This window comes from Osmerus mordax, chromosome 2 (genome assembly GCF_038355195.1).
Source record: "Osmerus mordax isolate fOsmMor3 chromosome 2, fOsmMor3.pri, whole genome shotgun sequence".
NCBI lineage: Eukaryota > Metazoa > Chordata > Actinopteri > Osmeriformes > Osmeridae > Osmerus > Osmerus mordax.
The window spans coordinates 24,233,791-24,256,891 of NC_090051.1; the positions used below are offsets into that span (position 1 = coordinate 24,233,791).

A 23,101-nucleotide genomic window follows, 5' to 3' on the forward strand; every position below is an offset into this window, starting at 1 on the left:
ACATGTAGTCAGGCTCCACAACAGCAAAGAGAACGATGGAGAATGTTCCCTTGTAGTTGTGGTACAGTGACCCTGAGTTGGAAGGGGCCTGGATGACAATGTGCCTGCCATCGATGGAACCCGAGGGGGCTCTGCTAAGCGTGAGCCCAATTTTTGGGCCTTTATTTGAGCGCAAAATAGTTGAGCTTTATGTAAAATAAACATAGCCGTTTTACAATTGGTAAAACCTTGTCTAGTGAAGGTGATGTCTTTTTGTCTCTTAATTTTTCAGCCCCACCCTTACGTTTCTTAGCCTGGTTTTCCATCGTTATTCTTCTCCCGGTGCTCCTGATGGCCAGTCTGCTACTGCGGGGCTGTGCCGTGGTGGTGGATTTTCAAGTCATATCATTTTTAATTCTCGTGCTGTCAGGGGGTGCTGCAGCACCCTCAGCACCCCTAGTTCCCGTGGCCATGCACCTATATTTATACCTATGTATTCCCTCGAAAATATATCAGGAGCAGGAGGCAATTTAGCCTAATTTGGTAAGGGTTGATGATACGTATGTGGTCATCTATCAAAATCTAGCGAATGTTACTGTAAAAATGTATGAAGTGCTGTATAGATCATGCTACATCTAGTCAGCTTATCTGATTTCATGTGTGTAAAAGCTGTATTTGATCGATATTGTGAGTAGGATTACATAAACCCAAGTCTGCACACTTGGCCATGACAACGTTATACGCGAACTACAACAGTGACCTTAGAGAACTACAACTGATGATCAACAGTAACGTAATCAACCACATCACCAAAGAGTGCTTGGGTTGAATTCGTTTTCAACAGACATCATACTACGTTGCTCTGATTGGTTGTAGGTCTATCCAGTTGAGTGAAGAGGCATTTTTTTCCGGGTTCGGTTGAAACACGCCCCATACTCACAGCCCAACGGGGCGGTATCAGACTCATATTCTGACTAGAATTATGAGTATGAAGTATGAAGTATGAGTACGTCAGGCTAACAGTAATCTGCAGCAAGAGGCATTTTAGCAGGAAATGAGTCCCCGCACAATGCAGTAAATATGGCATGACTTCAGTCAGGCTCGTAACTTAATAAAGTCGTTGGTACTAGGGGAAGATACTGGCTACCAGGGCGATGTCAGGTGGCTGAGCGGTTAGGGAGTCGGGCTAGTAATCTGAAGGTTACCGGTTCGATTCCCGGCTGTGCAAAATGACGTTGTGTCCTTGGGCAAGGCACTTCACCATACTTGCCTTGGGGGGAATGTCCCTGTACTTACTGTAAGTCGCTCTGGATAAGAGCGTCTGCTAAATGACTAAATGTAAATGTACCAGGGGAAGATACTGGCTAACTTCTACTGTTAGCAAAGTTTAATAAACACTCGACAACCAAAATGAGAAGACGTTGTTGAGACAATGGTTGTAGAAAATGTCAAAATCCACTCCGGCAATAGGTCATGTGACACACCTGATAATAAGCGAAAAGAAACGCCATAACTGTCCTCGTATTTTAATAAATGTTGGTTACAAAATAATTATATGATGGTTACGTAGGCTGCGTAGACAAGGCTTGGCGCGTTATTTTCAGTTCGCAGTGCCTTTGGTGAATCCGTTTCCGCAGACACCCTGGCGGCCTGGCCTCATGTTGATCTGCTGCTGAGCTGCTCGGCTGAGGTTTTTTTTGGTACCGAGCGGAGAGGAGATGCACACGGCACTCGTGTGAGGTAACTATAAAAAACCCCATTTGTTTTCATTCACTCCCACAACATGGAACCGGGCAGCATTTGCAACAACATGCATATGTAGTTAGCTTCATTTGTGGGTGTTTTTGACGGAATATAGTTGTAATATTAAATCGCTTGTCTTTGTTGTTTGCTAATAAGCTAATTTCCTTTGAATCTTCTGCTAGCACGCTAGCTAGCTATGTGGAATCATGCCGACTACTGTGTAGTCAAACCAACGTTTTGACACCAACCAGCTAGCTAACTGTTGTGATAAATACATGCGTTTAAGTCGATTTTGTGGCTAATGGCTTTGTGTACATTTGAGAAATGTTACTAATCCGAAGTGGTGGAGCAGGAGCTTTTGAATGGAGGCACGGCTTGTAGAGCTAGCGGGGTTTACACGTTTTAGCGAGCTGGCTACTTTCAACCAGGTTCCGCTTGAATGGGTAGACTAGCAAGCTGTGTAAGTCAGCAGTATATGCTAGCCAACGATACATTTGGATAGATACTATTAGTTGGTATTAAGTGTTGAAATCTTAAACGTTCGTGGTTAGCATTTGACAACCTGTATTTTGACGTTTTTAGCCACCTAGGTTTGTGTCGTGTGAGTTTAGGTTAGCTAGCTAGCAAAGTTAGCAAGTCATCCACGTGCTTGCGATTGAATGTCATTGTTATTAAGTTGGGTCCACAGAGAGAAGTCAGTTCAACAGTATATCACCCAATAAATGTTATTACGAATGGTAAATGCGTTAGTGAACTCAATGCATGTTTAGTTTACAGTACTACTCTGAGTAGGCTACTCCCTTGTTGGGATCTGTTGAAAGTGAGTGGGCGTAGCGGTAAGGAAACCGTGAGCAGCGGCTGACGCACAGTGTGTCCGGTCTGGATGGGGTTAGGAGACTTGTAGCCAAGTCATTGGGTCGTAAGGACTGTTTCAACGAGGTTATGTCTAGTGTAGAGGGGTCCTTTCATGATACTTCAATGTGCCAACGTTGCATTTGAGAAAGCAATGTCAAACTGTATATGAACATTACAATGAAGTTGTGTACGTTAGCTATCTGGCTTTCCTTCTTACAAGCTTACATGTGTACAGTCTAAGGTGACAGAAAAATCCCATCCTTTAACTGCATCAATGGCCCCTTACCCAATGCTGCACATGGCCCCTAACCCTATGCTGTATTAAACCCTACAGTAGATGTCTACACAGGATTATAATAATGAGTTTTCTCACTGTTAAGGCTTTCAGGTAGTTTCATTTATTTAGGACTAACACATTGCAAACCCCTACACCCAGAGTTACATACCCACGTCTGGGAATGGACCGCTCCTGAACACAGCTATGGCTAGCAGACTCTGGCCATCCCATCAAAGCACATTAAAACCCAGTAGCATGTCTCCTGAACAGCTAAGTCGCAGTTGGTAGAACTCAGATCCACAGCCAAGGGAGAGATCAGCCTATAATCTTCCCCACCTTGAGAAGGAAGGGGCCATCCATCCGTCTGCCGGGTAATGCCTTATTGATTTGGGACTGAGTGATGCTCCAGTAAGGAACAAGGCCTGTCTTCCATGGGCTGGAGAGGGAACCTGAGGGGTATGGTGATGCTACCCAGGGGCTGTCTGTAGTACATGCCTTGTTTCTGTACAGTACAGTAGGCTCTTGCAGTGCAACATTAAACAATGTACGTGGTACATTTGGTACAGCTCATAAGTAGATTGTGCTGCTTAGTAAAATACATGGTCTACCAATAGTATGATCCTGTACGTGTAAGGAATACATTCATACATAGTGTGCCGCAGCCACGTCCTCAAGGCCAAGTAGCTAGCAGGTTGGAGCACATCACCTTGCTGTACCTTCATGGAGCACATCACCTTGCTGTACCTTCAGGGGTAAATGTAGTAAACAACCCCAGAAACTTGTATACGGCCCTTTCTGCTCATAAGCTCTCTTCTTTCATGGATGAAGTTCCAGAGGTTTACCAGTGTCCCCTGTGCTGCACGTGACAGAGCTGTATAGTTGCATAATAAAGCATTTCTTAATATCCCTCACATGATGCTTCAGTGTTGTTCCTAAAGCATTCGGTGTAGCAGAGCGGCTGAAGGCTGCGGTGTAGCAGAGCGGCTGAAGGCTGCGGTGTAGCAGAGCGGCTGAAGGCTGCGGTGTAGCAGAGCGGCTGAAGGCTGCTGTAGACAACAAAACTACACTATTCAAAAACTAGGGCAACAATGAAGTGCAAAGTGGTCAACATTTTTGTAGACACCATTTATGAGAGTGTTATAACAGGACCTCAAATCCTTTAACCAGGATGTGGTGTAGGGTTAGGGTGCAGTATGTCGGTCCATGGATAGCTGATCCTGCACACCCCTGGTGGTAAACTCCCCTGACAGCCCACTTCCTTGTTCTCTGCTGCTCCTGGTTTCTCTTGCTGAGCGCTCGTATCTCGTGATGTGTGTGGTGACGTATCCCATGATTCTGTCTAGATCCTTAACAGTTTTGTCCTTGTTCATTTCACTTCCACTTTTTGTTATTGCTTTCTCCCTCTCCCCCCCCGTCTCTCTGCTGCTTTCCTCTTTCCCCCCCCATCTCTCTGCTGCTTTCCTCTTTCCCCCCCATCTCTCTGCTGCTTTCCTCTGTCCCCCCCATCTCTCTGCTGCTTTCCTCTCCCCCCCCATCTCTCTGCTGCTTTCCTCCCCCCCCCATCTCTCTGCTGCTTTCCTCTCCCCCCCATCTCTCTGCTGCTTTCCTCTCCCCCCCCATCTCTCTGCTGCTTTCCTCTCCCCCCCATCTCTCTGCTGCTCCCCCCCATCTCTCTGCTGCTCCCCCCCCATCTCTCTGCTGCTTTCCTCTTTCCCCCCCATCTCTCTGCTGCTCCCCCCATCTCTCTGCTGCTTTCCCCCCCCATCTCTCTGCTGCTTTCCTCCCCCCCCATCTCTCTGCTGCTTTCCTCTCCCCCCATCTCTCTGCTGCTTCCCCCCCCCCCCCCATCTCTCTGCTGCTTCCCCCCCCCCCCCATCTCTCTGCTGCTTTCCTCTCCCCCCCCATCTCTCTGCTGCTTTCCTCCCCCCCCATCTCTCTGCTGCTTTCCTCCCCCCCCCATCTCTCTGCTGCTTTCCTCTCCCCCCCATCTCTCTGCTGCTTTCCTCTCCCCCCCCGTCTCTCTGCTGCTTTCCTCTTTCCCCCCCATCTCTCTGCTGCTCCCCCCCATCTCTCTGCTGCTTTCCTCTTTCCCCCCCATCTCTCTGCTGCTCCCCCCCCATCTCTCTGCTGCTTTCCTCTTTCCCCCCATCTCTCTGCTGCTTTCCTCTCCCCCCCTCATCTCTCTGCTGCTTTCCTCTCCCCCCCCCATCTCTCTGCTGCTTTCCTCTCCCCCCCATCTCTCTGCTGCTTTCCTCCCCCCCCATCTCTCTGCTGCTTTCCTTCTTCCTCCCTTCATCCCTCCTTCTCCCCATTCTATCCCTCCCTCTCCTCCCACCCTACCTTCCTCTCGCCATCTCTCCCTCCATGCCCTCTCTCTCTCATCCTCCCTCCCTCTCTCCTTCCTTCCATCCCTCCCTGTCTTCCTCTTGCCAACCCACCCTCCATCCCTCCCTCTCTTCCTCTCCCCATCATCCCTCCCTCCTCCCCTGGGTATCCTGCTCTGTGGCTGTGCCTCCTCCCCTGGGTATCCTGCTCTGTGGCTGTGCTCGGGAGCTTGTTGCATATCGTGCCAGGGGGTCCTGACACGTGGCCTGTCCAGACACATGTATAGACCCTAACCCTGCACCAATCAGCTGATCACACCCTAACCCTGCACCAATCAGCTGATCACACACACACACCTCCTGTAAGTGACTGGTTCAGTGGCTGATTAACTCTGATCCCAGACCCAACACCCCCACCCCTTACAGGATTCCTCACTCACCGGTCTGTCCCCTCCCTCTGCCCTCCACCCTGCACAAAGAAGTTCAGTCACCTGACCTACAGACTTCAAAACATCCAACCTGTTCATATGTTAGCTCAGACCAGAGGGAACGAGGCGAGGATAGAGGAAGAGCCATCCACTCTTGCTGCTCTGTCCTCTCTCTCATCAAACCAGGGTTCCACCAGGTAAGTTGCTCCTGCAGTCTGAAGGAATAGCATTCTGTGCCTGATCTCCATTTTTGTGTTGTTTGATGAAGTGTGTTTGAGTAACTGCTGGCTGAGGTCTGGGCTCCTCCCTACTGCCTCCCGTTCCAACTCTGACTGCATCAGCACCTGCCCCTCTATCTATCGGTCTGTCTGTCTCTCTCTCTGTCTATCTCTGTCTATCTCTGTCTCTCTATGTGTCTCTCCCTCTCTGTCTCTCCCTCTCTGTCTCTCCCTCTCTGTCTCTCCCTCTCTGTCTCTCCCTATCTGTCTCTCCCTCTCTGTCTCATTGGTGGTTGTGGTTGTTCCCGCTCCCAGCGGAGGGAACACAACCCTCTCTCGTGCTCCAGGTGAAGCGTGGGCAGTCTTCTGTGTGGGTGTCATCATGGTGTCAGTCTGGTCAGATAGGGCCTGTGTGTCATCATGGTGTCAGTCTGGTCAGATAGGGCCTGTGTGTCATCATGGTGTCAGTCTGGTCAGATAGGGCCTGTGTGTCATCATGGTGTCAGTCTGGTCAGATAGGGCCTGTGTGTCATCATGGTGTCAGTCTGGTCAGATAGGGCCTGTGTGTCATCATGGTGTCAGTCTGGTCAGATAGGGCCTGTGTGTCATCATGGTGTCAGTCTGGTCAGATAGGGCCTGTGTGTCATCATGGTGTCAGTCTGGTCAGATAGGGCCTGTGGCTGGAGCCTCTCTCCCTGGGCCTGTCTGGCCCAGACACACAGGAGACCCTCACCCTGCTGAAGGGGGAGCAGAACACAGGTGTAAATCTCCAGCTGGTCTTCGAGTTGGTGACTTGTCACTGGTGTGCTGTGAAAGTGAACTTGCTGAGCAGCCAGGCGGTCAGTAGATTAAAGGGCTGTGATGACTCGCTACCAGGAAGGGAACTGTTCACCCTGATGTTCCCACACTGCTACAAGCTGTCCTCTTCACCTCATCTCCTTCTGTCTGTGTAGGAATGCAACAGCAGACTGCACACACACACACACACACACACACACACACACACACACACACACACACACACACACACACACACACATGATAGGGATGAGGATGATGCTGTGTGGGGATCATATGATCAGGCTTAAGGGCCATCCTGCCCTCTCCTCCCCTGTCCTCCCCTCTCCTGTCCTCCCCTATCCTCCCCTCTCCTGTCCCCTCTCCTCTCCTCCCCTGTCCTCCCCCCTCCTGTCCTCCCCTTTCCTCCCCTCCCCTGTCCTCCCCTCTCCTGTCCTCTCCTCCCCTGTCCTCTCCTTTCCTGTCCTCCCCTCTCCTGTCCTCCCCTCTCCTGTCCTCCCCTCTCCTGTCCTCCCCTCTCCTGTCCTCCCCTGTCCTCTCCTCCCCTGTCCTCTCCTCCCCTCTCCTGTCCTCTCCTGTCCTCTCCTCCCCTCTCCTGTCCTCCCCTCTCCTCCCCTCTCCTCCACTCTCCTGTCCTCCCCTGTCCTCCCCTCTCCTGTCCTCCCCTCTACTGTCCTCTCCTCCCCTCTCCTCCCCTGTCCTCCCCTGTCATCTCCTGTCCTCTCCTGTCCTTCTCGCTCCTCTACTCCCATGTCCAGAGAGCAGCAGACAGCAGGAGTGATTTAGGGGGCGGTGTGCCTGCCTCCCCCTCACCAGGAATGTGCTGCCTGTGTCTCAGATCACGCTCTTACGGGTCCCTGCAGATTAGCAGCTTATATCAGACCTCAGAAACCTGCAGCTTATATCAGACATCAGAAACAGCCCAGGAGCCAGCAGACTGTAAACTAATTGTAGGGGATGAGCAGTGCTAATTAGGTAAAATGACATCTCCCACTACAAGGTCCTCCACACCAACTTAACCCTTGTGTTATCTTCGGGTCATTCTGACCCATCAGTCGTTGTGACCCAACTTCGTATTGCGACAACTTTACCGCATACAAAAACAAAGTAAAGCAATTTCTTTTAACTGTTGGGCTGTCTCAGACCCCCCACATTGCGAAGGTTAAAAGAAAATTATTTTTATTTGTTTTTGTATTGGGTAAAATTGGGTAAACACAACGATGGTTCATTATGAACCTTTGGGTCATGTGACCCGAAGGCAGCACAAGGGTTAAACTTGAATAGTTGTTGATCACCGCTCTTTTGTTTTACATTCATGATGACTGAAGGATGATTGAGCTTTTTTTTGAGTATCAGAATGATACTCTAAACCTTCTGAGCTGCAGGTGTGGGGACATGGAGGACGGCAGCTTCACTAACACCTGCATGTTTCTCTTACAGCGCTAGGGGGTGTTTCTCAAGAAAGACAAGCCCCTAACCCATAATAATCAGGACTGGGGGTCAAGAAGGTTCAGTAGAATTACGGTAGGCTATACTAAGGTTTCTGAAGTCATCTTAAGTTTCAAAAAAATTGCCTTGTCATGGCTCAATTAAATATAATAGACATGTCTAACTTTCAGAGGATGAACTCTGTCAACTTGTGGTTGCAGTAGGTCCTCTTATATAAGCCCTGAGCAGTGCCTAAACACACTCACCCCTGAGCAGTGCCTAAACACACTCACCCCTGAGCAGTGCCTAAACACACTCACCCCTGAGCAGTGCCTAAACACACTCACCCCTGAGCAGTGCCTAAACACACTCACCCCTGAGCAGTGCCTAAACACACTCACCCCTGAGCAGTGCCTAAACACACTCACCCCTGAGCAGTGCCTAAACACACTCACCCCTGAGCAGTGCCTAAACACACTCACCCCTGAGCAGTGCCTAAACACACTCACCCCTGAGCAGTGCCTAAACACACTCACCCCTGAGCAGTGCCTAAACACACTCACCCCTGAGCAGTGCCTAAACACACTCACCCCTGAGCAGTGCCTAAACACACTCACCCCTGAGCAGTGCCTAAACACACTCACCCCTGAGCAGTGCCTAAACACACTCACCCCTGAGCAGTGCCTAAACACACTCACCCCTGAGCAGTGCCTAAACACACTCACCCCTGAGCAGTGCCTAAACACACTCACCCCTGAGCAGTGCCTAAACACACTCACCCCTGAGCAGTGCCTAAACACACTCACCCCTGAGCAGTGCCTAAACACACTCACCCCTGAGCAGTGCCTAAACACACTCACCCCTGAGCAGTGCCTAAACACACTCACCCCTGAGCAGTGCCTAAACACACTCACCCCTGAGCAGTGCCTAAACACACTCACCCCTGAGCAGTGCCTAAACACACTCACCCCTGAGCAGTGCCTAAACACACTCACCCCTGAGCAGTGCCTAAACACACTCACCCCTGAGCAGTGCCTAAACACACTCACCCCTGAGCAGTGCCTAAACACACTCACCCCTGAGCAGTGCCTAAACACACTCACCCCTGAGCAGTGCCTAAACACACTCACCCCTGAGCAGTGCCTAAACACACTCACCCCTGAGCAGTGCCTAAACACACTCACCCCTGAGCAGTGCCTAAACACACTCACCCCTGAGCAGTGCCTAAACACACTCACCCCTGAGCAGTGCCTAAACACACTCACCCCTGAGCAGTGCCTAAACACACTCACCCCTGAGCAGTGCCTAAACACACTCACCCCTGAGCAGTGCCTAAACACACTCACCCCTGAGCAGTGCCTAAACACACTCACCCCTGAGGCTCCCCTGGGGAAAGCTCTCCATGCTTGTTCTCTGTTTGGGTGTTTGTTTGTGGGAATGTGTCTGTGTGGTAGGGATGTTTTGTTGTGTGTGTGTGTGTGTGTGTGTGTGTGTGTACCCCAAAAGTGTATGAGAGCCAACTATAAACAGTGAATCGATCTTTTCATTCACAGTTGAGTTGAAGAAGGGAACCCTTTTGATATGGTGAGTCACACCTGATTCCCTCCTAGCTACATCCTCCTCCTGCCACACACTGTGACAGGATGACACACAGTCACACACACGAGCATGGGTTGTAGCAACATTGTCCCGCTTAAATCCGTAAAAACCTTAAGTAGGTGACACACTCTACCACCCTGAACACAGATCATATAACCCTAACCTTATGTAGGGGACACACCCTACCACCCTGAACACAGATCATATAACCCTAACCTTATGTAGGGGACACACCCTACCACCCTGAACACAGATCATATTGCAACAGTCCGCTTGCTTACAAAAGTGAATTCCTATATGATGTGCAATGGAAAACCACCAACATTCAACCCAAAACCAGGAAAAAGGTTAGTCACCGTACAACTTGAAGACCATGTTGGTGACAATGCAACAGTAATGTTTGTTAACGTTTACAGTAACATTACCGTTATTGTGAATGCATAGGACAAGCCAATATTTGTTATGAATGAACTGCAGTACAAGATTGTGGTCTGTACGATCTCAGTATTCTGGGTGAACTAAGATCTTCATTGTTGATACCTGACCTCACAAGACTTGTACTTCTGTAAGTAAGTTAAGGTGAACCAGCTGACGTTACGCACAAGACAACATGCTCCTGGATGCCTCCCACATATCTTAAGGAATCCACTCAAGAGAGATGACCACTCGCATATCTTTCTGAATAAAGACCAGAGTTATTTTCCAAATGTTATTTCCTCAACAAAGAGTGTATTGTGTCGGGGGCGTGCTCTTCTGTAGCTTCCGGTGTTTCCCTGTCCTATCTGGACTGCGTATCATAGGTCACCCACGCCTCATGTTTATAAACAGTGTGTTGTCGGCAGCCCGTGAAGCAGGCTTGTAATCACGTTAATGTTTGCAACAGAGAGTCTTAACTGTTGTGACACACTTCTTCATCTAATTCAATTTCACCCTCTACTCGGAGCAGGAAGACACGGTGGTGAGTACCTTCACTCCTCTACTCCACTACCTGGGCTCATTGAACAAGACCTACAGCACGCTCCAGTGGACACCAGTGTCCCTTTGATTAGTCCAGATGGGATCTGTGGTAGTTTATTGTAGCAGCTCAAGGTGTTTCAGCCCAGTAAAGGAGAGCAGGGCTGTCACAGGGGCAGTATGGAAGAGCAGTGGCAAGGTCTGGGAGACCAGATCAATTTGTCTTTGGTAGCGAGGGCTCCAGCTTTGCCATACTGGCTGAGAGCTAAAACACCTGCAGCGTTAACTCACGTGTTCTCACCTTGGTTAGTGCTCCAGCCTCCCTGCTGATTGGCTGGAGATAAGGAAGTCCTGTGTGATGGTTAGTTACTGGCGGGCTGGGCTGTCTACAACATGCTGCAGTACTGGGGGGTCTCCGAGGTGCTCCAGGTTTTCATAGCAGGTTTAACACTGTGCAGAGGGTAGTTTGTTTGTCTTTAAGGAGTATTCTGTTGTGTGTTTAGCTTGTTTGTTCTACTGCTGTACACTGCAATGCAGATAATTCAACAATGTGTCCAAAAGATATTTGGTGTAGGTCAGCTGTATAATTGGAAACAACCAACATGGCCATGATCTAGTACAGGGGTCCCAAACCTTTTTATGGCTAGGGAGAAGTCCAATGTCAGGTCCCATTCCTGTCACAGCCAGTCTTAAAGACTGATGCAAATGTTCATCAGTGAGTCTTGATCGTGCTGCCAAAGTGTGGCCATCTTCATTGCATGATTTTTTTATGTTCGGTTATGTCTCGTTAGGGAGGGCAGCATAGAATTCAATGAGACTGTTTGGCTTAAATGCATCTTTCAGAACTTCACAGTTCTGTAACTCAGCCAACTCAAACTGATAAGAAGGCATGGCTTTGTCAATGTTGGCAGCAAAGGGGGTCTGAAAAAGGCATATTTCTTTAGCTTGGACATGTAACTCATGGACTCGCACATCAAATCGCACAGACAAACAGCAATTTCTTTGCATTGAACAAAATATAATCACCTGTCAACCCTTGATGTAATACCCTGCATTCTGAAGCAACTTCTCTATCCCAACAGTTTGGCCATTTTGTTGTCTCTTTGAATTTCCTTGCTGGCTCGCGTGCACCTGCTCGATCACGATGGAATGTTATGTTGAATTCTGTTGGTGGGTGAATCTAACAAATAATTTGTTTATGTTAATAATTATAGTTAATAACTAAGGGACATGTTAATGGGTAATAACTAAGATAATTTTTTGTTTGAAAGCCAACCTTCATTATCAAATACAGATATGATTAAAACATATAGGCCTATTTAGGAAATAAAATTGTCAATTTTATGTCAGGCATTGTTCAGAAGGCCGGTCCAAATGTGTGGGCGGGGCATGTTCGGCCCGCGGGGCGTAGTTTGGGGACCCATGATCTAGTATATAATGGACTGTAACTGGACTCTGAAATGACTTGTCCATGAAGCCGCCTGGCCAGTAAGGTGCCAGAGGTGATTTGACAGTTTGTGGATTGTTTGGTGTATTTGGTTTGTTTTAGTTGAAGTAATGTGAAGTAACCACATTTGAAGTGAATGTGGAGCCCATAGCTTTTCCAGTGTGACAGCAGTAATGGGTCTGGGCTAGGCTCTCTGCTGAGCTACACCAGCGCTGGCACCAAATACTTGAGATGCCATGTGTCTGTGCCACTCTGCAGTTGTGGCTCTTGAATGACTTCTAGACACTCTGGCCATCAGGAGTTTCTGAGTCTGAGCTCCGTGTGAATGCTGGAAACCACCTCCCACCACTGACAAGAGCAGAGCTCATTAGGGTGTGTGTGGTAGGAGTGTGTTGTTAATGATGGTCCTCTCATGTTGTCCTGCTAACCCTTACATCCTTACAGTGACTGCAGCTAGTCATAACCCCCCCCTCAGGCAACTCAAGAGACCATATGAGGGTCATTTGACAGTAATGATTTTGCAGCTTCTGGCTTGTTGGCAAGAACAAAACAAGCAATTTCTCTCACAGACACTCCCCCTCTGCTCTGTGGGGATCTTAGTGTTCTCAGGCTGCACAAGATAAAAGGCTGTTTTCCTGACTTTGTTTTAATCAGCTTGAAGTGAGTTATTAGGAGACAGGTGGGTAGTTGTTACAGTGAGCGGGAACTGAACAGGGTTTCTTTGTGTGTGCTCCTCAGGGTTCCCAGAGTGAGGAGACCATGCGTGTCCACACACACACCAAGCTGTGTTTCCTGTGCGTGCTCACCTTCCTGTTCCACCATGGCAGCCACTGCCACGGTGACGGCCATCACCACCACGACCATCGCCACGGCGACCACAGCGAGCATAGCGACCACGAGGGCCACGGTCATGCCCACAGCGACCTGCAGCTGAACCCGGCCCCCAGGACCCCCCCGGCCCCCAGGACCCCCCCGGCCGGCAGCACGCTGGAGGAGGAGCAGCGCTTCTACATCGCTCAGTTGTTTCGACGCTACGGCCAGCGGGACCGGCTGGACTTTGGGGGCTTCCAGAGCCTGCTGCTCAGCCTGGGTCTGGGGGAGGTGAAGCTGGTGGGGCTGGAGCACGAGGAGCTGGGCCACGACCACGTGGCTCACCTGGACCTGCTGGAGGTGCAGGAGGGGCTGCACCACCACACTCCCACCCGGGAGAGCCACCATGGCCACGGCAGGGCCAGCAAGCACCCCCACCCCGAGCACCGCCCCACACACTCCTCCACCTCCTCCCCCTGCCACCCCCCTCCAGGCCAGCCACACCCCACTGCTCACAGAGGCCCCTCCCACGACCTCCACACTGGGGAGGACACTGACCATAAACATGACCACGACCAAAACCCCGGTCAGGTACAGGAGAGGGACCACACACATGACCATGATCACGACCATGACCACGATCATGATCACGAGCACCGGCATGACCAGGCTAAAGAGCACAAAACTGACATGGACAAACTGTCTCTGAACCAGGAAGAGCTCAGCTCCAAAACCCTGCCTCAGGAACACCACGCCCCTCGACCACCTCCTCCCCCTCACACACAGGGGGGAGCAGCCCCCCCCCCCAGTCACCCGGAGCAGCCAGCAGCCTCCTCAGAGCCCCCCCAGCCGGGAACTGCCCCCCCGACCAACAGGCCCAGGAGATCCAGGAAACCCAGCAGAGGAAACAGGAATCAGCAGAGAACATCAACACCATCACCTCTCACAACCACCCCCGAACAGAATAACCACAGTGGTCAAGACCATGACCATCACCATGGACACCGGCACGACAGCGGTTACGGACATGGACCCAGTCATCCCAATAAGAAGAAGCGTGAGGCGCCGAACGAGGCGCCCAGCCCCACGAGGGCATCGCCCGCTCTGCCAGAGCACCCAGCCGGGGGTGCTCACCAGCATGAGGAGGTAGGCTAACAGTCAAAATCCTGACAAAATACCCTTGATAGCTCTTGTGTAACTGTAAAGCTCCTGAATTTAGGTCAGGAGGGGTCCAAGCTACATTTGAACCTCAGTCTACAGTTATTCTACAGCCAATGTTATTGTCCACTGTTGATTCCTTCTGAAGTGACCCCTTGTTCTCCCCCTCCTCTCTTCCCCCCTCCTCTCCTCCCCCCTCCTCTCCTCTCCCCCTCCTCTCTTCCCCCCTCCTTTCCTCTCCCCCTCCTCTCTTCCCCCCTCCTTTCCTCTCCCCCTCCTCTCCTCTCCCCCTCCTCTCCTCTCCCCCTCCTCTCTTCCCCCCTCCTCTCTTCTCCCCCTCTTTCCGCCCTCCTCTCTTCCCCCTCCTCTCTTCTCCCCTCCTCTCTTCTCCCCTCCTCTCTTCTCCCCTCCTCTCTTCTCCCCTCCACTCCCCCTCCTCTATTCTCCCCCTCTTCTCCCCCTCCTCTCTTCCCCTCTCCCCTCCCCTCTTCTCCCCTCCACTCCCTCTCTTCTCCCCTCCTCTCTTCTCCCCCTCCTCTCTTCTCCCCTCCTCTATTCTACCCCTCCTCTCTTCTCCCCTCCTCTATTCTCCCCTCCTCTCTTCTCCCCTCCTATTCTCCACCTCTTCTCCCTCTCCTCTCTTCTCCCCCTCCTCTCTCCCTCCCAAGTGTCTTAACCTGACCCAGCTCCTCAGCTACTATGGCCTGAGCTCTGAGTCGCTCATCTCGCCTGCTCAGTTCACCTACCTGTGCCCAGCCCTGCTCTACCAGATCGACAGCCGGGTGTGCATCCGCCACTACCACCAGGTGGAGGTGGAGCAGGCCGCGCTGGAGCCCGCCAGCTCCGGTAAGCCCCGCCCACCTTTCGCCGCTAGCAACACTCAGGTCTGTCTGTACAGTGGACCCACCCCATGTTGACTAAACCCAACTGCATCCTAAGCTGAAGTCCAAACATACCTGGAGGCAAGACACAGTGACAGCAGAAACTGTATTTACTACTTGAACAGTAGAAAGACTGACTGTGAACCTCTTGGACGAAACATCCTGTAGTCGTCAGGCACCAGAAGGGAACTTAAATAAAACTGTTCTGTCAACATTGTGTAAGTGACTAGTCTAGTTCTGATGGGAATCCTTTAGTTGCACAGTAGGATGTTTTGGTGATATGTGAATGTCTTTTTTGGAACTGACATCATGTTTACATTATAGTTTACACTCATGCTAACAGAGCTGTCAAAGTACATGTCCCTAGAAAAATCCAAACCTAAACTGGAACCAAGAACTCTGCGTTTGTCTTGCATGTCCAGGTGGCTATAAACACACTTAATGCTAGAGGGGACTCTAATGAGTAAACCAGACCACGTCTGGTATATGTGGGACCCTCTTTGTCAGAGTTATGGGTGAACAAAGGTAGACGGGCAAAAAAACTGGAAACAAATGATGCCAGCATCAAATTATTCTTACTGCACGTTGAGGGGACTGGTATGAGTAACCAGACCAAGGTTGGTGCATGTGGGGCCTTCCTAGTCAGAGTTATGGGGTGGATAAAGGTGGAAGGTTATGACTAGCTGCAGTCACTGTCAGGATTATGGTTAACAGGACAAGACAACATGAGAGGACCATCATCAACCCCACACTCCTACCACACACATACACACACCTTCCAATCAACGCTGCTCTGGGGGGGGACAGCTGCTCTGGGGGGGGGGGGGGGGGCAGCTGCTCTGGGGGGGGGGGGGGCAGCTGCTCTGGGGGGGGCAGCTCTGGGGGGGGGCAGCTCTGGGGGGGGGGGGCAGCTGCTCTGGGGGGGGGGGCAGCTCTGGGGGGGGGCAGCTGCTCTGGGGGGGGGCAGGGGATTGGAGAAAGGAGAAACCCTAGTTCCATTCTTCTACAGAAGCAATGAAGGGTTATAGGTTTTGGCTCATTGATAGGCTCATTTGGGTAAGTTCTGTGGACCTTTATAAGACTGTCCTCTGAAAGAACCACTTGTTACGAGACAGGTTAGAGGTTCTTTTTAACGACGTGTGGTATGTCAACAGTCCAGATCTCCTTCAATAATAGGTTTAACAGAGTTGCTCATTAACATGTTTCCCTTGTCGGGGGTGAAACAGGCTGCTGCAAAGCCTGGCTTAACAGACTTGCTCCCAAAGCTAACAGCTAAATGTGTGTGTAATTAGCGCTTCAGCACCCAGCTTGGCCTCCTTCATTCAGATTTCTTCCAGGACAGACTCCAGCCTCCTGTGTTTTGAAAGGGCTGTGTTTGTGTAAAGAGGGTTCCGTGTTGGGGGAGAGTTTTCCATCCAGCTGCTCCCCCTGGAAGCAGTGTTAACCTGCTGGATACTTGCTCTTGATGAGGGGAAACCACCCGAGACAAGTTAGTTGATTACAAGTGTCTTAGTTACTGCAATGGGATTCATCTGCAAGTTGGATAGAATCAATTACAAGTCCCAAACCCTTCTCATTCAATGCCAGTTTTCTAACCTGTACACTGGTACAATGTTTTCTTCACTGTTGGTATTGACCTTACTGTGAAGATTGAAGTTTCAACCCCCACTGACCCTTTTGAATAGGAGCGCCGCAATCACACACACGAGAGCTCCCAGCTGGAAACTGCCTGAGAGGGGAGGATGTGTCTGTGGTGATGGTGGTCTAACCCTAACCCTTCACTGTAGGACAGGTCGTCTCATGGCTTAGATGTGTCCGTGGTCTGGCTTCACTGTAGGACAGGTCGTCTCATGGCTTATAGGAATTTAGAACCAAGACGAGCTACGTACAGTGCTACTATTTGTCATGCCATTCCAGCCTAGGCAAAGCAATCTCCTTCAGGACTGTAATCTAACGATAGTTTCTGCAGCAGAATATATCATGCCCCAGAGCCCTGGTGAGTCAGTGGTCTGTAAGATGAAGAGGAGAGAAGTTCAGCGCTGGCAGACCGGCGTCACTAGAGGACACACTTGGACACACATGTTGTGTGACATTGAATTTCACACAACATTAAACAGCTGTCCTCTCTCGGGCACTAGTGTAGAAAAGATTTCTTCTCTAGTTTACCACCTCCAGACACCATTGAGCTGATGCTTGTGTGATGAGGCTTGGAGGTTGATGTGTCGAGCAGTTGCTGTGAGGAGGAGGACTTGAGGATGAACGTGGCTAATGGTGAACTAAACGGCCTTGCAGTGAGCCTTCTGCTTGAGTCAACATAATACAATCTTGTCTGTCAGTTTCAGATCACAATCTCAATTATTTTGGTTGAGGATGCAGTGCTCCAAAGCTGATGTAATAAACCAATCTAAGCCTCATCTGGTGTTTTGAGGCCTTTCAGGATACCGTGTATTTCAGTCTGCTGATGTGGGAGTGAAAGAAATCTGTACTCGCTACAGCCCGACTTCTACAAAGGGAAGGGCCCGCTCCAAATCCTCAATCTAGTCAGACCAAAGTTACCTTTGATCTGTTTAGCAGTGATATTCAGCTGCCACAGGAGATAGGTTCATAAACCGCAGTTACAAATTCACTGCGGAATAGTGTGGTGAATAAGCATGTGAGATGGGCTGTACTGTACTAAGCATGTCCTGTACTGAGCATGTGTGTACTGAGCATGTGTGTACTGAGCAGGGTCTCGTCTCTCCTCAGTGTGGATCTGGGTGTGGGGCTTCGTGTCCATCTCCATCATCAGCCTGCTGTCCCTGCTGGGGGTAGTGCTGGTGCCCATCCTCAACCAGGCCTGCTTCAAGTTCCTGCTCACCTTCCTGGTGGCCCTGGCTGTGGGGACGCTGAGTGGAGACGCCCTGCTGCATCTGCTGCCCCACGTAAGGACAGCACACTCTCACACAACACTGCATCTGCTGCCCCACGTAATGACAGCACACTCTCACACAACACTGCATCTGCTGCCCCACGTAAGGACAGCACACTCTCACACAACACTGCATCTGCTGCCCCACGTAAGGACAGCACACTCTCATACAACACTGCATCTGCTGCCCCACGTAAGGACAGCACACTCTCACACAACACTGCATCTGCTGCCCCACGTAAGGACAGCACACTCTCACACAACACTGCATCTGCTGCCCCACGTAATGACAGCACACTCTCACACAACACTGCATCTGCTGCCCCACGTAAGGACAGCACACTCTCACACAACACTGCATCTGCTGCCCCACGTAAGGACAGCACACTCTCATACAACACTGCATCTGCTGCCCCACGTAATGACAGCACACTCTCACACAACACTGCATCTGCTGCCCCACGTAAGGACAGCACACTCTCACACAACACTACATCTGCTGCCCCACGTAAGGACAGCACACTCTCACACAACAGCTGGCAGCATCTGTTGTTGTTCAGACTGAATGCCTGCATGTGTGTGCATGACTGCTGGTCAGCTATAGAGCAGAGAAGCGTGCAGGCGGTGATCAGTCTGATGGTCCACCCCCCTCCTCCAGTCGCAGGGCCAGCACGACCACTCCCACCCCGGGGAGCAGAGCCAGGCAGGGGAGCAGGACCTGCTGACGGCCTTCGACGGCGTGTGGAAGGGTCTGACTGCTCTGGGTGGAATCTACCTGCTCTTCATCATCGAACACTGCCTGGGCATGTTCCAGCACTACCGCGACCAGGGGGTAAGACCTCGTCTCAATACAGCTAACCCTAACCCTGGTCCAGGGGCAACACCTAGCCTAGATACAGCTAACCCTGTATAGTCAGCCTCCAGGACAGTTAGACGCTGTGCTGTATAGTCAGCCTCCAGGACAGTTAGACGCTGTGCTGTATAGTCAGCCTCCAGGACAGTTAGACGCTGTGCTGTATAGTCAGCCTCCAGGACAGTTAGACGCTGTGCTGTATAGTCAGCCTCCAGGACAGTTAGACGCTGTGCTGTATAGTCAGCCTCCAGGACAGTTAGACGCTGTGCTGTATAGTCAGCCTCCAGGACAGTTAGACGCTGTGCTGTATAGTCAGCCTCCAGGACAGTTAGACGCTGTGCTGTATAGTCAGCCTCCAGGACAGTTAGACGCTGTGCTGTATAGTCAGCCTCCAGGACAGTTAGACGCTGTGCTGTATAGTCAGCCTCCAGGACAGTTAGACGCTGTGCTGTATAGTCAGCCTCCAGGACAGTTAGACGCTGTGCTGTATAGTCAGCCTCCAGGACAGTTAGACGCTGTGCTGTATAGTCAGCCTCCAGGACAGTTAGACGCTGTGCTGTATAGTCAGCCTCCATGTCTTTCCAGGGCAGCTTGTGTGGTGGGAAGAAGAAAGGCGAGGAAGCCAAGATCGGCAGGAAACTGTCAGATCACAAACTGAACCGACGCTCCGACGCAGAGTGGCTCCACCTCAAGCCCCTGACCGAGGGTAAGAGGGGGTAAACCTCAACACAACCTGCCTGACATTTTTCCTGGCAGCGAGGGAGCTAGGCTTTGTAGATTCACCTCTCAGTACTCACATGAATCCTCTCCCTCCAGTCCCCGACCCTGTGGTCCTGTCCTGTGACAACGGCCACAGCGACAGCCAGCTCTCCGAGCTGCAGCCACTTGACTCGTCCAGTAACAAGCTGCCGCCAGCCGACGCCCCACACCAGCAGGCCGACGCCCCACACCAGCAGGCCGACTCCCCCGCCCCAGAGAACGGCCGGCACGCCAAGAAACACGGTCACTCTCACAGCCACTCTCATGGCCACTCACATGGGGGGAACTGCCACTCGGACCAGGAGATGAAGGATGCAGGAATTGCCAGCATCGCCTGGATGGTCATCATGGGGGACGGCATGCACAACTTCAGTGACGGCCTGGCCATAGGTGACTAGCTAGCACAGGGCTCCATAGTTGACTAGCTTTGTCTGAACTTGCCACAAGCTTTGTTACAGGGCATTCCTTCATTTCCTGTAGAACAGAACAACAGTTTAGAGTCCATAGTTTTAGCTGGGGGCATCTCATCAAAAACAAAGATCTGTCTTGGTGAGCTGTTGCTGTGTTTTGTAGGAGCGGCGTTCAGCGCTAACATCACGGGCGGCATCAGCACGTCGGTCGCTGTGTTCTGTCACGAGCTGCCTCATGAGCTGGGTAAGTCTACCTCACTGGACAGTTAGAGGCAGGGTGGATCTACCTCACTGGACAGTTAGAGGCAGGGTGGATCTACCTCACTGGACAGTTAGAGGCACGGTAAGTCAGAATCAAAACAAGTTTATTCGCCAAGTTTACACAAATGGAATTTGCTTTGGTGGGCAGGTGCATACAATAAACATATGAGTATTAAAAGTAGCTGCAGTCTTTAATATCAAATGTAGAAAATGCTAATAATTCTAAACAATACTGTACAAAAAAAGGGTGCGTTTACCTCACTGGACAGTTAGAGGCAGGGTGCGTCTACCTCACTGGACAGTTAGAGGCAGAGTGCATCTACCTCACTGGACAGTTAGAGGCAGAGTGTATCTACCTCACTGGACAGTTAAAGGCAGGGTACGTCTACCTCACTGGACAGTTAAAGGCAGGGTACGTCTACCTCACTGGACAGTTAAAGGCAGGGTACGTCTACCTCACTGGACAGTTAAAGGCAGGGTACGTCTACCTCACTGGACAGTTAGAGGCAGGGTACGTCTACCTCACTGGACAGTTAGAGGCAGGGTACGTCTACCTCACTGGACAGTTAACACCAAATCCACAACACTGCACACAGAACTGCCTTTTTTACGGACAGTAGTAAATGGCAAATTAAATGTACATCATAGTAATAGCATGATAGTAGTAAATGTACATCATAGTAATAGCATGATAGTAGTAAATGTACATCATAGTAATAGCATGATAGTAGTAAATGTACAAATTCATCTGACCAGATCCACACTTCAATGCTGTGAGAACACCCAGTGTTGTTGAATGTGTCACTATAGGCCACCTTGTTTCCATTAAATGTACGTTCTGTATGCTGAATCATATATCCATTATTTTCACAATGCCTCCACCCACTCTCCCCCGCCCCCTCCCCTCCTCCCCCATGGAGCAAGTGACAAATGAAGGCAGTGATGTGACCAGCACCACTGCGCCTCTCATCCCTCATGTCAGACAGCGTCCCCCCTCCCCACCTGCAGCTGTGAGCCTGAGGAAGATGATGGTGATGGCTCTTTAACATCCCGTCGTGCGGCTAATTGGCAGTGATGGGTGTGTTAATTGCACCGGTGACTTGGTGGCGAGGAGCGTAACAGAGTTGAAGTGAGAGAAGTGCAGCGTGTCTGAGTGCACCAGGCCGTGCTCTCCCTCCTCACATTCCCCTCTTCCTCTCCTGGATTTGATTGATGGATGCTAGTACAGAGTGTGGCAATTATAGAGGAAAAGAGGACATTCATTCTGGTGGGGAGGAAATGGTAGCCACCTCTATTCTTCTGTTAATTTCTCTCTGAATCAATGGTGTTTTTGGTGAGATTTGAGCCTTTTCCCTACAGCTGTGCTGGCAGTGAGGAGGCAGAACTGTGTGTGTCTGTGTGAGAGAGAAAGTGTTAAAGTTTAAATTGGAGAAGTGAATGAGAACTTTATGTACAGTACTTTGCAAAAGTCTTGACTATTAACTTCAAGCACTTTATTAAATTTTTTTTTAATAATGAAATGAAAAGACAAAAACTTAATTTTCGTTAACTGGCACTTTTATACTGCCGCACAAATACAGAAGATAAAAAATGTGTGTTGTATGCCTTTAACAACATGTCAACATATTAATGTGTCTGAGCACGTGTGCCCCCTAGGTGACTTTGCTGTGCTGCTGAAGGCAGGCATGTCCGTCAAGCAGGCCATCGTGTACAACCTGCTCTCCGCTCTCATGGCCTACGTGGGCATGATCATCGGCACGGCGGTGGGCCAGTACACTCACAACGTCACCAGCTGGATCTTCGCTGTGACCGCCGGCATGTTCCTCTACGTGGCTCTCGTGGACATGGTGAGTTGACCACTTTTGCTGTTGTCGCTAGCAGTGGCTCACCTCTAGCAGGAAGCTGGGCCAGCCTAAGCTTCTTCATTTCAGCTACACACAATACAGATTCACATTCCTCCACTCTGTGTTTTCAGTAACTACTGTGGTGTAATCTCTGAATGAATGTTTTCATGCTTGATTCTAAAATGGCCCTCACTCTCTGCAGCTGCCAGAGATGCTCCACGGCGACAGCGAGGATCACAAGCGCTGCCAGCTGGGACACTTTGTGCTGCAGAACTGTGGCATGCTCACTGGGTTTGGCATCATGCTGCTCATCGCCATCTTCGAAGACCAAATAGTGCTTGATTTCGGCTTCTAGTTTGGGGGTGGAGGGTGAGATGAGATGTGGGGTGGGGGTGTAAAGGTGGGGGGTTGAGGTAATGGAGGGGGGTTGAGGTAATGGAGGAGGAACGGTGTGTACACATGGGGGTACTTGTGCTTCTCAGCCTTAAAGCTCTTCTGTTTGTCTACGTGTTTGTCCTGCATGTGTGGTGGTGAATCTTGTTGCGCTTCTCAGCAGCAGTGGCTGATTCATATCTCATGGATCATAGCGGCAGATGTTTACACTTCACTCCTCCTTCCTCACTGTCTGGTCTGCTCTGTTTTCTACGCCAGCAATCTGTACTGAAGGATTACATTGAGGCTACACTCCTTGCAAAAATACTTCTCCTGCTACGCCCTTGTTGTGGAAGCATACTACCTCTGTATCAGTCTTGTTTGCCAGTAACGGGCCCTGTAAGACTGTGGTGGTCCCCTGCAGAATCTGATATTAACAGCCATTTTGACACATTCAAATATGTCGCCATGCTGATTTGGCTCGAAGAAAACAAAACATTCCACTGCCGCCAGCTTACCTGGCTGTCAGCAGGACACTGTCTGATGGAGCACCTGCCTAACCTGGAGAACCCAGCCAGACCGCAGGCTTTGAGAATCCTGGTATCCTGTGGCCCACCCTGTAACCCAGCCTAATGTCCCTGTATACCCTGTAACCCAGCCTTGTGTCCCTGTATACCCTGTAACCCAGCCTTGTGTCCCTGTATACTCTGTAACCCAGCCTTGTGTCCCTGTATACCCTGTAACCCAGCCTTGTGTCCCTGTATACCCTGTAACCCAGCCTTGTGTCCCTGTATA

General features: G+C 50.6%; 1 protein-coding gene across 6 annotated transcripts; it reads left to right on the top strand.

Annotated features, from left to right (window-relative positions):
- Positions 1-1,626: 1,626 nt before the first annotated feature.
- On the top strand, positions 1,627-22,289 carry slc39a10 (solute carrier family 39 member 10). 6 transcript variants are annotated; one of them, XM_067256021.1, is made up of 12 exons: positions 1,693-1,719; positions 5,658-5,803; positions 8,063-8,146; positions 12,789-14,006; positions 14,687-14,864; positions 17,645-17,820; positions 18,466-18,639; positions 19,246-19,366; positions 19,477-19,809; positions 19,993-20,073; positions 21,747-21,937; positions 22,137-22,289. In XM_067256021.1, exons 4-12 carry the CDS (start codon positions 12,810-12,812, stop codon positions 22,287-22,289), a joined length of 2,604 nt encoding a protein of 867 aa, XP_067112122.1. In that variant the 5' UTR covers positions 1,693-1,719; positions 5,658-5,803; positions 8,063-8,146; positions 12,789-12,809. The 6 variants fall into 6 exon arrangements, with proteins under 6 accessions (XP_067112138.1, XP_067112105.1, XP_067112130.1 ...); XM_067256037.1 differs by lacking the exon at positions 8,063-8,146 and having other exon boundaries at positions 1,627-1,719; positions 5,581-5,803; XM_067256013.1 differs by lacking the exon at positions 8,063-8,146.
- The last annotated feature ends 812 nt before the right edge of the window (positions 22,290-23,101 follow it).

Coding starts and splice junctions, on each gene's coding strand:
- slc39a10 (XM_067256037.1), top strand. CDS start 12,810: ATGCGTGTCCACACACACACCAAGCTGTGTTTCCTGTGCGTGCTCACC. Junction 14,007..14,686: donor GTGCTCACCAGCATGAGGAG/GTAGGCTAACAG, acceptor CTCCCTCCCAAG/TGTCTTAACCTGACCCAGCT. Junction 19,367..19,476: donor CCTCAAGCCCCTGACCGAGG/GTAAGAGGGGGT, acceptor CTCTCCCTCCAG/TCCCCGACCCTGTGGTCCTG.